General features: G+C 33.3%; 1 protein-coding gene across 1 annotated transcript in view; it reads right to left on the bottom strand.

Annotated features, from left to right (window-relative positions):
- Positions 1-13,025, bottom strand: part of MMP16 (matrix metallopeptidase 16) — a 275,667-nt gene that overhangs the window by 128,886 nt on the left and 133,756 nt on the right. Inside the window, exon 2 of the mRNA XM_017507692.2 lies at positions 7,560-7,708. Coding sequence (XP_017363181.1) covers positions 7,560-7,708 — 149 coding nt within the window. The remainder of the gene's footprint in view (positions 1-7,559; positions 7,709-13,025) is intronic.

The following is a 13,025-nucleotide window of genomic DNA, read 5'->3' as shown; positions in this document are numbered from 1 at the left end:
AAGGGGAGAGATGCCAGATGTAGGTGATGGGGAGGAAGGCAGCAAATCACACTGCCACGTGTGTACCTATGCAACAATCTTGCATGTTCTTCACATGTACCCCAAAACATAAAATGCAATAAAATAAATGGAAATAAAAATAAAAAAACAATATTTAAAAATTAAAAAAAAGAAAGAATCTTATTCAGATCTATTTAGCAAGGGTGTTTCCTGTCCTCCTCCTTTTCAAAATCCACTAGAGTTTCTACAGAACCAAGCCTCTTCTGCCCTTGTATGCAATGACCTCTGTCTGGAATACATTTTACACCTTGTTTACCCTGAGAATCCTAATTATTATTAATATTCAAGTCATATAGATATGGTTTACCACCCCAATACAGCATGTCTTATGTGTATCCTGATTTGTATGTGTCTGTCTCTATCAACCACTGACCTGTGAGCGAGGGTAGAGAGCCCAGCATGTGGTCAGTGCCTAGTGAAGTTGCCAATAAGAAACATGAAGCAAATGAACCAAATCTATATGTCTTGTGGCATATACTGATCATTTCGACAACCCGACATATTTCCTGGACTTCATAACTTTTTCCAACTCTGTGCCTTGAACAAATGATTATTGTAGAGATATTACATGGACACTTATATAAAGCAAAATCATGAAGTAGATGATTTACACCTAAGAAATATGCATAACACATACAATTTAATATTAACTAATGATTTAATGAAAGTAACTCTGAATGAAGATTGGTCAAGTTGAGAATAATTTATGTTAGCTTCACCAATATTTGTATCCAAATATGCTGGCACAGACATATTAGTGGGTGTTATCTTCTCAAAGTATGTAAAATTTCATAAATACATTCAAAGCACATCACACTACTGAACATGACACAGAATCTAAGCTAAATGGATCTTCAGGCTTTTGCATATCACTTGAAACATTTTGTATATGACTTGAAACATTTTAATAAGCAGGCAGTTTCTTTCTTATAGAACTTTTAAAGTTCCCAATGGACATAAAGAATGGTCAGTGTTTAACAGGACTCATCAGTGCATTAAATGTTGTCTAATATTAAATGCAAAACTGGCATGTTAATGTTATTATTCAATTACAGCCTAGGAGTCAGGTTCATTTCCAGTTGCCCAAATAGGTAATATGAATTTATTAGGCACCAAAACGTTAGCAGCATTCAAATTTCAGTTTGATAAATCCCACAATACCTGTTAACACAAAAAGCAGGATTATAACTACGAATATCTACATATAAAGTTAACATATAAGTGTAGTATATATATATTTGCTTATTACCAACTGGCAACTTGGCGAAATCTAGTTGCCACCTTTTTTTAAAAAGCTTTCAATAGCACACTATTTCAGGAAGTACTTTTTTGTGACAGTGTCACTGGTTAAACATAGTTACTTTTTCAGTGTGTCAACACACAAATCATATGACCGTGCTTTTTCTTTTTCTTGACTGACTCATTTGTGAGAAATTTTTAAGTTGACATCCTAAAGCAGATAAAGACATGGGGAAGGAGCACTGCAGCATGGGGTAGGCAGTTAACAGTAAAAGGCATTTTGTAATTATCAAGGTGTAAATAATGGCATGGCTTCAGTTTTCATAAATATAGTACTGATTTTTAACACTGATTTAATTTTCAAGAAACTAGAGAATTTTAAAATTAGGTGGGAAAATCATTAATGACTTCATTTAAATTAACTCAATTTAAAAAAGAAAAAAAATGTCTAGAATCAGTGTTCCTGAGAGGAGTATAAAAATTGAAAGCAGAGATCCTGGTGCCAAGCTGCAGAGTTACCACGCTGGCTCCACTCACTGACTCACTAGCTCTACAATAATTGTCAGGTTACTGTTTCTTTTTATGCTTCAGTTTCCACATCTATAAAAAGGAGATGATAATATTACCTTTCTTACTGGGTTATTGTGAAGAATAAATTATTTAAATCATTTTAAACACTTAAAATAGTGTCTAGCAGACAGTAACTACTATTATTAACTTACAATTCCAATTCTAATAACTATTTTACAAATATCAGGAAATAGTTGTACTGCGGTAGTAGTGATACAAGCAGCAACAGCAGCAGCAGCATACAAATATCAGTGTGCTTCACCTCCCTTTGACCTATATGTATGTTATTTAAAACAGGGATCTTTTTGGTACTTTGATATTAGAAATGTAAATAAGCAGCTTCACTGTCCCCTGTTTTATGTAAATAAAGTAGCCAGAAGCTTCTAAACAGTTTGCTGTACGAACACACACACACACACACACACACACACGCTATCTGAAAGTGTCTATTAGCTTCAGTAAAACATATTTTTAAAAAATATTTAATAAGATGGGCATTTATGTCAAACACAGAAGACCACTGACTACATAACTCTGAGAGGTGTCCTTAGGTTATAGTCCGTGTACCAGGTATCCCGTAGTGGTGCTGCTAGAAGGCAGTGCTTCAACAAAATACCAAGTAAACACCATCCCTTGCAGCTAGAGCTCTGCCACACAGTGGCTCTGTGTACATACTCCTACCTTTACCAAGAAAAAAGAAAACGACTGCCAAATATATATGTTGTACTTTATCAGTAAGTGTTCTAAGAACAATATTCACCAGAATAATATGTTAAATAAGTTTTCATTCTGCATACTTTTTCAAGTTTTAAATAAAAGTACAAGTAATATTTGCTATTTATAGTAGTCCCTAAATATCCTTCCAGAAATTTTTAAATATGCTTATTTTAATTACTTTTTAAAAATCCTTAGATTTTGTTTATATTCATAGAGTCAAATCCAGTTGCCATGGGAAGATTTTTAAAAGTAAATTAACTTAGGGCTAAAAATGTTGCAGCTGACAGCTCACTCTAGTCCAGAGTTTCTTTTTTCTACAGACTCATTAACTGCCTGCATAGACACACAGATTGAAATGGCAAAGTTAAAGTACCTAAATACCTGACCAAGAACAAGAGTGTATTAAGCCACCATGATTTCAATGTGAACAAAGTTCAGTTAGTGTCAGCACCAATTCTTTCAACTTTTTACCTTTCAGAATAGGAATCTAAGGTCCCCTGCTTACTAGCTATCAACCTTCCTTCTGCTGCCACCAAAATGAGGACTGACCCATCCTATAATGTGATAGTGTTTTAATGCCATGAGTATTTTTCAGAAATAAAAAAAAGAACATAAGTTGCTCAAGAATATATATTTTATATCCAAATTGAAAAAGAAGATAGACAGTGTTCTCTTGGCCATTAAAAGAATAAGAATCATAAAACATATTGATAAGCCAAAAATGTTGAAGTTCTTGGTATATCTAAATAAGCATTTTATTTATCAAATTAAGAATTCAAATATCACTATAGTTTCATTGAAATGACTTGAAAAAACTACTTATTCAGTCTTAAATAAATTTTAATTAAGTTAAATTTCTATAAAGTGAGATATCTTCCTACCCCAGTTAAACAAGCTTTTATCAAAACGACAGGCAATAATGAATGCTGATGAGGGTCTAAAGAAAGGAAAATCCTTATACACTACTTATGGAAATACAAATTAGTATAACAACTATGGAGAACAGTATGGAGGTTCCCTAAAAAACTAAAAATAGAACTATCATATGATCTAACAATCCCACTGCTGGGCATATATCCAAAGGAAAGGGTATCAGTATATTGAAAAGATATCTACACTCCCTTGTTTATTGCAGCACTTTTCACAATAGCTAAGGTATGGAATCATATGAAGTGTCTGTCAATGGGAGAATGGATAAAGAAAACATGGTATGTATAAACAATGGAATATTATTCAGCCATAAAAACTAAAATCCTTTCATTGGATTTGCAGCAACATGGATAGAATTGGAAAACATTATATTAAGTGAAATAAGCCAGGCACAAAAAGACAAATATTGCATTGCATGTTCTCATATATGTTGAGTCTGGGAAGGATAGTAGGAAGGCAGGTATAATAAAGAAGGGGCAGTTAATGGGAACAAAATATAGTTAGGTAGAATGTATAAGATATAGCAGTAAATAGCACAATAGTGTGACTACAGTTAAAAACAATTTATTGTATATTTAAAACTAAAAGAGTAGGTTTGGAATGACCCTAATACAAATAAATGGCAAATACTTGTGGTGATAGATATCCAACTACCCTAATTTGATTTTATGTACTATATGCCTGTATCAAACATAATATGTACCCTATACATATATTATATATCCATAATAATTTTAGAAAGTTAAAAAAGAAATATTCCCCAAGGACACTTGAGTGCATACCACTGTGTACATAAAAAAGATAAACTAATATGAAAAAAATTGCTATTAAAATTATAAAACATAACAGGCTCATTTTCTTTATTACCTTGCTATTTTTTTGTTTCCTTGCTAAATAGATACAGTTTATGTATAATATAGATTGCTCCATTCATTAAGAAATTTAAGGGAAATTGCTTATAAAAATTCATTATGCATCTATAAAAGAATCACTGATGAACTCATTCTGTGGGAGGGAATAAGTATTATGATCTCTAACACCTTTGTTAGTTAATATCAAAGCAATATAATATTCCATTTAAGATCATACCTTAATTTATTGCTTGAAAATGGTTAATTTATTCAGTTTAATATACGGATTACTGCAATTGTCATCATTATTTTAAATTACCCAATAATTACAAATTCAACACATCACATGTCTATCTGCCAAAGGAGGATATAATTATTTAATTTAAAAACAATTGATCTTGATAAGAGTCTAAAATTATATAACAGTTTAAAGCACTGAAAATGGTTAAGATATTATATTAACACTGAGGAATAATTTAGATCTATAACTATAGTTCATATTTTATGTAATAAGTGTCAGATAAAAATTCATACCTTATAATTTGACTGCAATATAACAGTGTGATTTCAGCATGGATTGTTGCCACAAATTCAAAATTATAAAAGCACAGATGATTGCTTTAATAGCACGATGATGGAGATTATGCTTCCAAAAACAGTACACGATTTCAGCTGAGTAACTTGAGCAATAATACCTTAAGATTAAAAGTGCAACAGTAGAAAAGAAACAGGCAGGAAGCAAATGAAGCCAGAGGGTTTCTACTTGAAGTGACAATGTGAATGAAGTATCCAAGCAGACAAGTGAGCAGAGGAGACACGGCAGGCTAGCAACGGAAGATAAGGAGGAATTAACAAGGCTTTCGCGGTTTCACCTAGAAATAACTGCCAGGTGAAACACTGTTTGAAGAGAAAGATGCACTGCCAATTCCTAAAAAGACACCGAGAAAATCCAAGCCTGAAATAGAACAAGGCTTTGTTCAAACAAAAACAAAAACAAAACAGCTCCAAACCCCAAAACAAACAAGCAAAAAAAAAAAAAAAAATCCCTTTGATTTTAAATTATGGGCTGCCTATATAGTTGATCTTATCTCTATAATGCTATATCACAGAGATTCTGCTTTAACTCCCACACAGTGACACGATCATTTTTACTGGTCTGGAATCTGAGCCACTCTGTGCCCAAAAAAAGGCCAGTGTCCTTCTCTACGCCTTCACATTTTTTACATCCTCCTGCCAGAGAACAGTAAACTGCTCAGACACCTTTCCACATGAAGGGCCCAAATAAATCCTGTGCACATTACGGTTCCATTACCTCCTGACAAAAACCTTTCTTCAGCCACTTTCGGGAAACTAAACCTTTCCATCCCAAGTCCTTCCAATGACCAACAGCTCACAAACCTGGCAGAAAGGTAGACACAACTTTTCTAGGGCTTCACTTTCTTAAATTTAATAACTAGTAATAAATATCACAAACTTCCTTATTATTCTGGCACTAGTCAAGTTAGACATTCAAACAAAGTAAGCTAATTTGTTTCCCAAGTCCTCAATTTATTTGTATTTTTATGAATTGTGTCATATTTTCCAAGAAATGAATCAGAAGCTAACAGCTCTCTATTACGAACAAGAATGCTGTCCACAGCACTTTGCAAAATTCTGGGATGAGGAGTACAATTTAAATGGAATTTGGTATAGTACGTAAAACACAGGACTTGCTGGAGGCTTTTGATTAACTTAAAACTATATTTATTTAAGACAAGGGGCATATTATGACTTAAAATGATATTATACTATTTAGAGAGAATTGCAGTGATTAGAGGGCAGCAGGTCCAAAATATCAAAACTCTATTCCCAATATTTACAACAAGTTTTTAATAGTGGCAGAATACATTCTTTTTCCTCTTGATTCTGTTTTCCAAGATGTAGATCAAAGTTAATATTTATGCATCTCTCAAAAGTGCTAGGGGAGGTAATGTATTTATATTTTCTAACTGCTTTGAAGTTTAATCTCAAAGCCTTTATTATTTATAAAGGTTCCCCTGCCTTGATGAAATAAAAATATTATGACTGACATCATGCTGCAAACATTAGAAGGCAAAATATAATTTCAAAATTATGTATTAAATTAGTTTGATATGTCAGAATTAATTAAGTATGTCTGAGTCCAGATAATCCAAGTATTTAAGGTTTCAAAAGAAAAACAGTATGTCTTTTCTCAAGATATATAGCAGGGCAAGTTCCCCAGATCAAATATCAAAGGACAGGTTCTGTAACTACTCTGCAGTTCACTTAGCCTTTGACATTTAGTGTCTTTATTTGAGAAAGCAGAGAGAAAAATGCATCATTGCCCTTCTTACTGTGGAAGGCTGATGTACCATGATCAAACTAAGTAAGAAAAAATAGGTAAATTTTGTGAGTATCAAGGATTCTTTATTTTTCTTTCTTTTTTTAAATTATTCTTTAAGTTCTGGGGTACATGTGCAGATCGCGCAGGTTTGTTACATAGGTATACACATGCCATGTTGGTTCGCTGCATCCATCACCCTCTCATCTGCATTAGGTATTTCTCCTAATGTTATCCCTCCCTAATCCCCCCAACCCCTGCTATCCCTCCACTAGTCCCCCTCCCCCAACAGGCCCCAGTGTGTGATGTTCCCCTTCCTGTGTCCATGTGTTCTTATTGTTCAACACCCACTTATGAGTGAGAGCATGTGGTGTTTGGTTTTCTGTTGTGTCAGTTTGCTGAGAATGATGGTTTTCAGCTTTATCTGTGTCCCTGCAAAGGACATGAACTTGTTGTTTCTTATGGCTACATAGTATTCCATGGTGTATATGTGCCACATTTTCTTTATCCAGTCTCATCAGCACACAACCCATCTCTGTTTCTCATGGTCACTCTTCTTGTAGTGGCTTCAACTGTACACCTACTTCAACTCTCATTCATATTTTCTTTACTACTTTGAAAATATGTTGCTAAAATCAGGTGGGCAAACTTGACATTGAGCTTTAAATATCTAATGAAATCTTGGAGGAGTGGGGCTAAATTAGGTTATATAATTTCAAAGAAAGTTCATGAGACAAATTACTCCATTTGGTGTAATGGAGTAATGGTTGGTGGAGTTTAGATAAAGTTTTCCAGACTACTTAGTTTGGCTCAAGGACCAAAAAGAATGGAGTGTAAGTGCCATTACTTACTCAATTGTGTTTCTGTCCACTTTTCCTGTCATGTTAATGCCATAGAACTGCTGCATGGCAGCTAGGGCGGACTGCATGGTCTCTGCAGAGCGCAGCACTGACATTCTGGGGTCAGTCGGTGGAAGGTAGCCGTACTTTTGTAACCAAACCTGCAATAACAAGTACAGTTCCTTTTAGATAAATTTTACAATTTAACAATAGTTTTCTGGTAATTAATGTATGTCTATAATAGAGTTTTAAACATTTTCTCCACAAGGGCATACAGTATTTTAAGTGTTTGAATTTTTCTGGTAACATTTATTATATAGGTTAGGTTATTTTAATAAAATTGCAGTGATTGTTATGGATCTTTCAGACACACCCTCTAATGCTAATTTAAAAAAGATTAATCATGTGTTGCAAGCTTATAATATGTAATGTACTATAGCAAATGCTGGATAAAAGCTGATTATTCCTATCCTCCAGGACGTCAACCTCCCAAAGTGAACTTTTTCAACAGTATGACTCCATTGGGACATTTATGGTGCAAGGGGAAGTTAATGTGCATATACCACATTAAAGAAGCCATCTTCCTGAAGTTGACTAGTGACTCCAGCTATGATATGTAGCATCTTTACAGATAAACCATGTTAATCTATCATGACATTTTGGGTATAAATTCCATAAAGTCATTCTATCCAACTGTAGCTAAGGTATCTTTTGATGACTTTACCATGTGAAGAATATTATTTCTTCATTTATTTACAGTGACTCAGTTTAATCTAAATCACATAAGTAACCAAGTTTTTCACCTATAGAAGAAATATAATTATCATCTTAAGTGTGTTTAGCCCTCTCTTTAAGGGTCTCATGATTTTTATCCCCTACCTTCCCTGGTGATGGGGCCTCTGGGAGGACAGAGAAAGAAGTCAGAGTTGAGTTCACATCCTAATTGTGATTAGAGAAAAAATTCAGAGTCATTGAAGGTAAAAGTTTAAAAGTTAATATACACTCAGGGCATTTGGAAAAAATATGTATCTCCACCAGGGAGCAGATGCTTTCTAGTTTTCCAACTCGATGCATCCATTTTATATGCACAATCATATGTTCAGGCTACATCTCATCCTGCTGTCCTTTACCTCAATCTTCTTTCTATAGGGCTCTGAGATTTCCTGGAATTTAGTGAACTACCTAACAAATTGATAAGGGCCAAGTAATTTTGTCCTGGCATAAAGTAGAAGCCTTGCTATTTAGTGAAAGGTATTTGCCAGTATGTGTTTCCCTCCGAATCTTGGTCTATTTATTACATAAATTATCATCTTATAAAATTGTAGCTTTCCCTAATAATCAATATTCTTCCTTTATGAACTTAAACTTCTAAAACAGGAGATATATTTTCTAAGTGCAATTATTCAGCAAATATAGAAGTTAACTTTCACCAAAAGAAACTAATATTAAATGTATCAAAGTCTTGAAATGTGAAACACAAAGTGGAATTCTTCATGGTATTCCTGAAAGCCGACCACCTCAAAAGTACAGTACCGTAAGCACATCCCCTTGAAAAAAACATTATTCTAAAACTATTTAAGAAATGAGCAATGCATCACTGTCAGGAAGGTGTATTAGTGAAATTTAATCTAGTAAACTCATGTACTATATAATAAAAGCAAGCCAAAACACTTTTCTCATGTAATCTGTAATGAACAGGCTGCCAGGGAAAATATGAATATTCAGTTTCCTAGTTAATAGTGCAGTTTGAGGTAGACTCCATTTTTTTATGAATGAAAGAGGCAAAAACTGTTGTTTAATATAAAATCAATACCTATTGTTATGTGTTTTATCAAAATTAGAATGTTGCATCTTGATTTTTAATAACATACATACGCCAGTATTCTTAAACTGAATGCTTTTTCCGTTAACACTTTGTTTGCATTCATTTCTTACTTGCTGGAGAGCTGACTTGTTGCTAGGTTACTCATGGGTGCTAAGCTACAGGCAATTACGTTTATGAGGATAGCAAAGAAAAAACCATTAACAATAAACTCTATGACTTATGTACAGATAGAGGAACTATAAAATACATAAATGTTAAGTGCACAATGAACAGAATAAAAAGTACATATTTTATTTATGCATTAGCCTTTCAAACAAATGTTTTAAAATAATATAAAAAATGAATTGTGATTTTTCTTCAAGTTTTCTTTTACACTGTCATTTATCATGAAAGGGAGTTTTTCTCTGAATGAGCAGTGGATCATTATTCTTAATTGTAAAATATTGGGAAAGGTATGAGTCTATCATTTTATGGTCAAGGTTTGTCTTCTGGCAAATCAAGATTGATTTGTCACCTAGGAAATAAACCTTTCTTCCAAATTACAAACTTATAATATCTTTTTTGATAAAAAGTTAAATCTATGAAGTAATATTTGAAAATGTATCTTTCCCCTTACTCCTAGTATTCTGCTACTCAAGGTTAATGATTTGGCATGTAGTCTTTGCATCTTTTTCACTGTTCTTAAAAATACATTTTGAGATATATATATATATGTGAGTACGTATATGTATTTACAAACATATATACATATATGTCACAGATTATGCTATACCCTTCCATCCTCATATGTTTTTATTTGAAATATATTCCTGTTTTCATCACTGTCTTAAAATCCTTTACCTACTGGGTGATTGCAAATGCTAAATTTGTCTCATAAGATTAGTTGTGCCTTAATGTCTTTTCAATGTTCTCAACTGCACATTATGAATAGTTAAGGAATCATCCATTCTTGTGTGCACTTGGATGAATGATATACAATTTGTATGGGTGATGTTAGCATTAACTGAGAATATACAAAGCCTTCAGCATAATTCTTGTTCAGTACGTCATATTATTATTTTATGCTTACTAAGTACTCTGAGTTCTTAAAATTGCTCCTGTTCAACTTAAGATCTGTCCTTGGGATAAGGCAAGATTAAAAATACTGGTGAGGTTGAACTAGCCATAGCTATAAGGAAATACAAACAACATGGGGTAAAGAATCATAGAGTGCTTGAAAACTCCCCAAATCCAAAAGCAAATAAGGAAGATGTGACACATTTGGCAAATTAATTTTTGTTATGTTTTCTTCATTTTGTGCTCACTGGATTGATAAGTGTCATTGAGAACACTGAAAAAATATCAAGGGAGGAACAAGTTCCTTTAAGGAACTTGACTTTACTATCTGGGACTTACCCCACATCATTATCACTAGAACAACCAGCATCAAATGAAAACAACAAAATCTCACTTTGAATTACATTCCTGTTTTACTAACTCATTCAAACATCTTGCTACCAGGTAGACAGAACCAATCTCCGGCACGTAGTGGCTATTCAGCTAGACGAACAACCAGGACTGTTGTTCTCTGCAGAGCAAGATGATATATCAAGCAATAAAAGGTAAACACTTAAATATTAAATGCTGTGCCAATAGATACTGCCTTTGCTAGACTGTAGTATAAATAAGGACTGTCAGGCAAAAATTTCAGCAAAATTCATTAGTTAAAGAATGACTTTGTCACTAATATTTCATGTGCCCATGATGTGCATATCTACATTGACTCAGATATTCACCACATATATTAAGCAGTATCCTGAAAAATGATTATATAAAAAATGAAGATAGTAGAAGTTCTCACAACTAAGAGCAAATCTAAGCAGTCATATTTTAGAATATGTATCCTTATTTATTGCTTAAGGCTAATACTACAACCTAGAAAAATAAAATTCCCTCTAGTCTTTAAGCTGGTAAGTTTGTCACCATCTTAATATAAAGCTAGATACTGTTATTCATTTGCTTAGCTGAATCACAAATGCAAGAACAATTTTAAAACTTCCCCACTGACAGGACATAACATACAGAGAAAACATCTTGAAATACTGACTCTGATTAATTGCAGACATCCTTTCCCCCAGCAGAAAGAAGAAAAAAAAAATAAGTGAACAGGTGATTAAACTACTGAATATATTAGGGCTAGAAGAGATCCATTTTAGAAATTACAGAAATAGTTGAAGGAGAATATAAGGAAGGCTGTGTTAGGATTTTACTCAATCTGAAAAATCACTTTGCCAGTCCACAATGCCTACTTGTGACTGAATTCGTTATTTCAGGTTACTTCAAGTATAGCTAATTTCCAGCTAACATGGTATGGCAAATGCAAGTTCCTTGTACCCAGTGATTATATGATCCGAAGTACAGTATTCAAATGAAAAGAAAAGGGCAGAAAAGGGCAAAGGTGATAAATTTATTTTATAGCATTTATTTAGTAACAATCTCTTCCATTTAGTTGATTATATAAACATTTTTAATATTTTGGGAAACTTTTTTTTTAATTACTGACTTTACTTCAAATTTTATCATACTAACAAAATATTTAAATCTATGATGTTTAAAATATATCTGATATAATTAACTAACTTTCTCAGATGAGAGTCAACTGAAAGAACGCATTTTTAATAGATAACTTCTCAATGTTATAAAATGTTAATTTCCTTTTTTCATGATGAGACTTATAAATGCATTTGCTATATTTTGTTATAAAGTAAAATTAACAACTAAAAAGAGTTGACTCCTCTATTCTACGGTATCATCAGCAAAGTCAGTAACAACTTAACGACATTATATTTACTGCTTATAAAAAGTAATACCATATATTTACTGGTTATAAAAAGTGGCAGGATTTGTGGCCTACATTTTCTGTCGGGAAAATGGCTATAAATATAACTACCTATTAACCAAAAAATTAAACTGATGTTGGAGTAGTCATTCGGAATTGGACAAATTGAAAATTCATAGGATAGGTTAACAGGCAGAAATTAGCCTTTTTCTTCATTCAAAAATCTAAATGGGCTCTAAATCACCATCCCATCCCCAGCATGAATGGATTAGTGTATGAATTGCACAAATAGAATTCAATTCATTTAGAATTTTACCATCTCTTAAATGGCTTCTTAATATAATTCAATTCATTTAGAATTTTATCATCTCTTAAAAGGCTTCTTAAAATGGAAATGAAATAGTGGAACAACCAAAAGCTACTCTACTAAACATCTTATCAATCAAGAGGCAACCGTCCTTTGGACAGGAAGAGAAGAAAACAGCTAACTTACTAAAAGTTGTGATAACCATCATGATCATATTTTGCACCTTACCATGAAATTGATTTATGATAGAAGCCAATAACCCTGGGTGTCAAGACTGTGGAGAGGTTTTCCAATTTGCATAAAGTGAATTGAACTTTGTACTTAGTAGCTGTGGGAGCAAAGCCCTCTCAAACAGTAATGGCTGAGCTCCAGTGTTAAAAAAGAGCAGTGACCTTACTTGAAATTCCATTATGGCCGGGCAAGGTGGCTCACACCTGTAATCCCAGAACTTTGGGAGGCTGAGGTGGGTGGATCATGAGATCAGCAGTTCAAGACCAGCCTGGCCAAGATGGTGAAACCCTGTCTCTA

The sequence above is a fragment of the Cebus imitator genome, unplaced genomic scaffold (genome assembly GCF_001604975.1).
Source record: "Cebus imitator isolate Cc_AM_T3 unplaced genomic scaffold, Cebus_imitator-1.0 Scaffold383, whole genome shotgun sequence".
NCBI classification, from domain to species: Eukaryota; Metazoa; Chordata; class Mammalia; order Primates; family Cebidae; genus Cebus; species Cebus imitator.
The sequence above is the reverse complement of the archived record's forward strand: the minus strand, read 5'-3'. Positions and strand labels throughout refer to the sequence as shown.